The sequence below is a fragment of the Dermacentor silvarum genome, chromosome 10, assembly GCF_013339745.2.
Source record: "Dermacentor silvarum isolate Dsil-2018 chromosome 10, BIME_Dsil_1.4, whole genome shotgun sequence".
NCBI classification, from domain to species: domain Eukaryota; kingdom Metazoa; phylum Arthropoda; class Arachnida; order Ixodida; family Ixodidae; genus Dermacentor; species Dermacentor silvarum.
The window spans coordinates 57,706,360-57,713,131 of NC_051163.1; the positions used below are offsets into that span (position 1 = coordinate 57,706,360).

General features: G+C 48.6%; 1 protein-coding gene across 1 annotated transcript; it reads right to left on the minus strand.

The window, feature by feature from the left end:
- Positions 1 to 2,283: 2,283 nt before the first annotated feature.
- Positions 2,284 to 4,003, minus strand: LOC119431974 (lupus La protein). The gene has a single exon (XM_037699411.2). It carries the CDS (start codon positions 3,661 to 3,663, stop codon positions 2,449 to 2,451), a length of 1,215 nt encoding a protein of 404 aa, XP_037555339.1. The 5' UTR covers positions 3,664 to 4,003; the 3' UTR covers positions 2,284 to 2,448.
- Between the last annotated feature and the right edge of the window lie 2,769 nt (positions 4,004 to 6,772).

Sequence of the window (6,772 nt, forward strand, 5' to 3'; positions counted from 1 at the left end):
GCTCTCCTATGCACTCACAATCCTGCATGGCAAAGGAACAGCAGTCCACCAGTGCTTAGCAATGAGGTGTTGGTACGAAACAGTTAGATTCTACAGCAGCCAAGTGCACTTCAAAAAGCAGTGTCTAGCTTCAGGCAAACAGCGCAATAATTGTGTGAAGCCACAGTCAGCAATTTGGGACGCCAGAACATGACACGTCTGTCACACACGGGTAAGCATGAAGCAGCCAACACGGAAGAAGTTTTCCCGAGTGAACTATCCAATGCCAGTCGAAAGAGCAGCTGGTATATTGTACCATTTGCAGAGAGCTGCCCAATGCAGTTCAAGGTTGACACAGGGCAGACAGGTCCTTCCAGCTCGATTGCACGACAACAGTCGCATGGATAAGCCAACAACTGTGGACAAGCCGATTTTTCAGATCAGGCAGAACCCCCAATAGCAACATGCGGCATATTTGACACTACCATAATTATCATGGCAACAGAAGCCAACTCGCCAAGTTGTGTTTGTGGTGGACTGGCCTGCAGACAGCACTCTTGCATCAGCCAGCCATTCAGTGCCCTTGATGTTTCGGCCCATTTAGAGGCCATCGATACAAACATCCGACCTTCAGCACAGAAGCTCAACGCTCCACTACAGGTGATGGAGGAGTTCAAAGGATCAGGATAGATGAAGATGGTTTACTAAGGTGGCAGTGCGACCGAATGCTACAGTACCATACACCGTTGATTCTCTTTGGATCAGAGTGATGCAGGACAGGCTGGTTTCACCATAGAGTTAGTTTCGTACAATTACTAGAGGGAACTGTGATGTCTACGGGAGCTGGAAGCGGCACAGTTCTGCCAGCATGGGAATGATGGGTAATACATGGATTTGCCTAAACATCGTCCTTTTGGCTTTAAATGGCTTCGCGACTCTGCAAAGTGATCACTTTTAAGAAAGCAATGCGTTTTACGTAATTAGATATACATGATTAACATTGTCCGACAGGCAGGATTCGAACACAGGACCTCTAGCACAGAAGCCTGATATTGAAACCATTACGCCGCGGACGCGTGGACAAGCGGAACCACTGCAATTAGCAGCGATTACGCATGCTTGCAGTCTTATTACCCTCTGCATTAAAAAAAGCACAAATTGCCTTCAAATTTAGGCCCAGATAAAGCGTAATAAACGAAGCCACAAGAACGTCTGAAGCTCCAAGCATGAAGATCAGACCAGTCCATGTACTGCCCATCATTCCCACAGTGGCTGAACAATCGCAGCTCCAGATTTCCCTTTAGGAATGGTAGGAAACTATGGGTTTCACCACCCACAGCGGTCAAACTGTAAGGCTGCCAGTGCCTGGTGAGGACTCTTCTGCAGAAAAGGGTGTTGTATGCAGACATGTAAGCAGAGCAGTGGTCCACTATGATCACCACCACCATGCCAGCTGCTATTAACAAGACAGTTAATGACAAGTGCACGAGCACTAGAATGACAAGCTTGGTTTGTAGCCTTGCAAGGTCAAACAAGTTCTCGGACCTCAATAAGTACCCATCCCCAAATTACCATGTGGTCCTTTCCTTCTCTCAGTTACACTACAGTGGCTTTAGCCCCTATGAAGCATGAAAATTAGTGTTTCTGAGGATATGTAGCAGAACGTTAATGGAACATCAATGGGCCCACATTCGAGTTCTTTGAAAGTATTGCAGCAACACGACTCGCTTTTGAACTCAACAGGAACACCAACACGGCACACTTGCATGTCAGAGGTTACCAATGTGGCCCCCCATCTACCGAGCAGATCAAGACATGCTTGTTTGGTGAAGTCCCTGCAGGCTAAAGACGTTCCGTCGCAAGCTAGGGCACCACACTGTACAAACCATCTGTAGGTGCAAGGCTGGCAATCAACTTCGAACTGCCTGCGTGTAGTACCTGCAAGCTAATGCTCTAATGGAAGCTGGCGAACATGACAGAAAAAAATAGCACAACTTCTCACACAGAGTATCAGTGTCGGCGTGCGTCTACTCTGTACCCGTCCATGTAAAAAGTTGCACTGTCTTTTCCACAATGCTCTAATGAAACATCTAATGCTCACCATCATAGTGAACACCACATGTAAGGCTGCACATTGGCACCAGAATGGTGTCTCTGGTAAATCGTACAGCAAAAAACTTCATTTTATCCTGAATCAACATATCCAGTGTGCCTATTCTAAGACACGTGGTCGACTGGCAAAAGCACTGCACGTGCAATTGCTCTTGAAAACCGCCACATGTAGGGAAACCGCAGCCGATGGGGTGGTGTATACAATGCACATTTAATGCAACCGAGGGAGTTACAGCGCAGAACTGCCAACTGCTTTTAACTTATGGTACATGAAATTAATGAGAAATGAAACAAATGAAATAGTCCATTTACAGCTGCAGTCCACACTTGTAATCCCGCTGCAAGCTCCCCTCCTTGCTATTCGGCAGCAGCTTCACCGTCCGTCTTGGACCTCTTGGCTTTGCTGGCTGCGCAATCATCCGCCGCGCCTTCTTTCGCGGCTGGCTTCTTGGCTTCGTTGTCTTCGTCGCCAGCATCATCTTCGGCGGCGCGCTTCTTGCCTCGGTCCTGCCTCCTGCTGCCCTGGTGACGACCTCGTCCATGACCACCCTTGTTACCGCGTTGACCGCCCTTGAAGCGGTTCTTCTTGTCTCGCTTGGCCGCGGTCAGCTTCTTCCAGTACTCGACCTCCTCGTCGCCTTCCAAGGCCTCGGCGGTGACGTCGTTCCCGTCGATCTTGAGGCCTTCGCCCTGCGCCTTCAGTTTGGCCAGGACGGCTTGCGCGGAGCCTTCCTCGACGAAACGCAGCACGGCCTCGGGTTGGCCCCTCGAGTAATCGACGAAAGCAACCGCGGCGTACGGCGCGAGAGCCTGCTTGAGGTTCTCCCACGTGGTCTTCTCGCCGAGCCCTTTGACGCGCAGAATGCAACCGAGCACGATTTCGGGAGCCTCCGGCTCCTCGGCTGCGTCACCGCCTCCCGCCGCTTCATTGTTGGCGGCCTTCTTCTTGGCCTTCTCGTCTAGTCTGGCCTGGCGCTCCTGCTTCTTTCGGGCCACGTAGTCCGTCTTCATGGACCGCGTCAGCTCGAGCTCGTTGAACTTGACGCCCTCCTTCGCGAGGAACGCGTCGGCTTCTTCCTTCGTCGCGAAGGTGGCGAACACGGAGCCCTTGAACTTGTGTGTCTTGGGGTAGCGCCTCATGAAGACGTTGATGCACTGGCCGAACTGGCCGAAAAATTCCAGCAGCTCGTCGATGGTGGCGGTGGGTGGAAAACCCTTGACGTAGACGCTAAGCTCGTCCAACTTCTGCTGGTGCTCCTTGTTGCTTTCGGGCACCGGCTTGGAGGCGCTGCGACGGATCTTCTTCCCATCGTCACTGACCTCCAGGAGCTGGCTGGTGGACTTCTTCAGCGCCTCGGCCACCACGTTCTCCGCCGTGGTGAGGCTCTTGAGCCTGTTGAATGTCAGCAGGGTTTCTATCGTCACCCAGCCGTCGTCCAGCTTGAGCTTGGCTTGGAGGAATTTGTCGCGAGGCAAGTTGAAGTCGCCAAAATAGTACTCCACCTGCTTGATGATTTTGGCTTCCAGCGCCGACACGTCGGCGGACACGTTGTCAACGTCCGCATTCGTCATTGCCAAGCTTCACGGGCGCACCATTCAACTACGAACGACACACTCACAATGGTAGTCGCGGGACAAAGCGCGGAGGGCTAAGCCGGCGTCATGGCATATTCCAGAGGTTCCACGTGCAGCTTAGTTTCAGGCCTGCCAGTAACTGTCAAGGCCTTGCAGATGACGTGGCGCAAGGCGCTTCAGGCGCCGAGAAGCTCTTCGGCTTTTTTATACTTTTCCACGCGTCCTCTGCGTACTTACGTTACAGCTTCAAGTGCTCCAAACGTTCAACGAACGCACATACGACGCAAATGCCGGGACCACGCCGGTATAAGAAGCCAATGGCGCCTGTGGCTTAGCTATGGCTAGGCTAGGCTCAGCCAAAACTCTGGCTGTTTTTGGCTACGTTTTTACCGTTCTACTTGTCTTGGCTCAAACATGCTCGCAAAGCCACCATCATCACCACCATTTGCTTTCAAAGAGCCGCGCGAAACTTAAAACTAGAGCGTACTAAAATACATCATTCTAGTACGCTCTACTTAAAACCAAATGCACGAGGAGTTTGAGGCCTACGCAATTTTGTGTGAGAGGGACACGTGTGTCAGCAAGCCGTCTGTCTCTCCCAGATAAAGCTTGAAATAATATTTATTTTTAATTTTACTTTTCTTCACTAGTTACATGTTTTATTCGGCAAGATTTACCTTCTTTTTTTCCTAGCTGCTTTCCTTTTCACCGTTCTCTTTTTCTCAAATTTTAGGCCGCTCATCGACGACCTCAACTCTTTTATTCAGCTAAATATCTTAGCCCCGCTTAGTCCTCAGTCCCGGCCGCGCCCCTCGGGATTGAGGAACTTCAGCAGTTGGTTCTTTATTCTATGCTTCAGCTCTTAATTCAGCCGTCAAGCTTCCGAACGACGCGGCGGGCCTAACATTCCTTTTTCTTTTCCTTCCAACGGAGAGTAGTAACGGTTCGTCTGAACAGCCCTCCGCCCTCCTAGTCGCTTCCTTGTCTCTGTTCTCGTACTCCTCGTTCCTGTCACTTCACTTAAAGCTGAAAGTCAGCGTCTCTGAGTGTTTCACTTTCTTGTCCCGTTCCCTGGCACTCGGAGCTAAAGTCGTCGCTCGGCATACAGAGGGTTCAGAGGCGTAGCCTGGCAGTTCGTTTGTCCGATCCAAGCGGAAGTTGTCGCGCTCACTCTGCCATATATACCAGGTGTAATCCATCAAGTACCCTTTAGGAGTTACAAGGCTCACAAGCAACCGTGCAGATGTTCGACCCAGAAATAGCGTGAGGAGACAGGGCAGCAACGCAGAGGTATGCCAAACCGCGCCCACCACCTTTACCTAAAGTCCCTTGCTTTACCGTTCGTAAGATTAAACCGCAGGTCCTCACTAGTTGTATCATGTTTGTAATACGCGGCATTGCGTTTTTATTTTTTTTCTGCCTTCCGATCTCAAGGGTGCACAGATATCTTTGTCAAGCCAATTTTTAACGATTTTTGTCCGTGCTTGACATCACGTAAAATTTGAATAAATTCTGAATAAATGTCACTTGCGTATTTGTCAACGGTCACTTCTGTACCCTAGTGCCCATACAACCTCAGCATAGAATAAGGAACCAACTGCACGCACAAGACGTTTCATATGTGCCCACTGCGGCTGCATCCCTGATACAGCCTATCCAATCTTTTTTTTTTTTTTTTGGACAACAGAAAGCGTTCATTAAAAAAAAAAAAAAAAGCACACGCTTATTTTCCAGACTTCGCACCAATCCTGCTTGGGCTTTGAAATCATATCATGCGCGGACTGTTGATACTCACCACCCTAAGCTGCACACAAAGTTATGGGCACCCCAACACGCATTCTACAACATCCATCCACCAAATGTCTGTTTCAGGCACCCCACCAAGCTTCTGTACCAAGGGACTTGGTCATCATTTACTGACCAACGATTACCCAATAAGGTTTTTTTTTTTGTTTGTTTTTGTTTTGTTTCCAAACGCCTCCCATCCCCTCGTTGCCCTTGCTGTGGTGCTGTGGGATTCGGCTATCGCAAAGCAGCAGTGCGTTGAAAGTTCAACATACACATGCTAGCATCCCTATACAGTGTGTTAGAGCTACTATGTGTAGCTCTTAAAAGTTGCATCAATTTCCACGATTCTTCTTTAAAAGCAAAGCTCTCTTTACCTATCCCACGCTCTGCATTCTTTGGTGCTGTCTCGCCAATTACAACGGCTGCTAACCGCCAGTGCCAGCGAGCACATTTGTGTTCTGCACAATAAAACATCAAATCACAATAAAATCCCTCGCATGTAACGCCTCAGGCATGTGGGAATCCAAAGCATGTAGACTTCATGGAAATAAAACCAGATATTTAATTACTTGTTCTTATGTTTCCCACATTTGAGCAGACTGTTTGAGACGATGGTTGCATATTGATTACCATTCCCATATGCCCACAATGGGGGATGGAAGAAGCATGTCCACACGTTATGACGAAGATTTCCAAACAATGAGAGATAACCAGAATGGATAACCAGGGGGGGGGGGATTCGCCAAGTAGGAGGTACATATTGTGCAAGGAGGTTTAAAAAAAACTTGATATTAATTTGTGCCAATGTCAACTAGATCTTTGAGATTGCTGCATGTCGATTTCTACACTATCGCAAACACCCACAACGAGGGCCTGGCCAAGACACGGCCGGTAGATTTAAAATAAAGGAGAAATGAAGAAATCTAAGCCTTTATAAGATTTGTCACTTTGCGTGGCACAGGTATGCGAGAACACAGTGTGCGCACGAGTTTCTTTTACGCAGGAACGAAATGGTCAAATTTATAGCATTTTACAAAAGCTTCGCTTTAAATTCCAACATGTGTGCTGGATCCGCATACGTTTATTAGTAATGACATGGATGAGCCTAGCTTCATCTCACTGTTTACTCATGCTTTTGGTGGATAGCAGCCCACAATCCATGGGAGAGTGCAAGCAGAAGCGAATTTATTTTTTCTGAGGAAGTAAAGCATGTTGGCAATTGGGATTCCTCATAAATAATCTGGCCCTTTTTCGGCAATAATTTGGGATAATACAATCATACAGAAATGTACTTACATGCGTGTTGTACTTCTCTGTA

Coding starts and splice junctions, on each gene's coding strand:
- LOC119431974 (XM_037699411.2), bottom strand. CDS start 3,663: ATGACGAATGCGGACGTTGACAACGTGTCCGCCGACGTGTCGGCGCTG.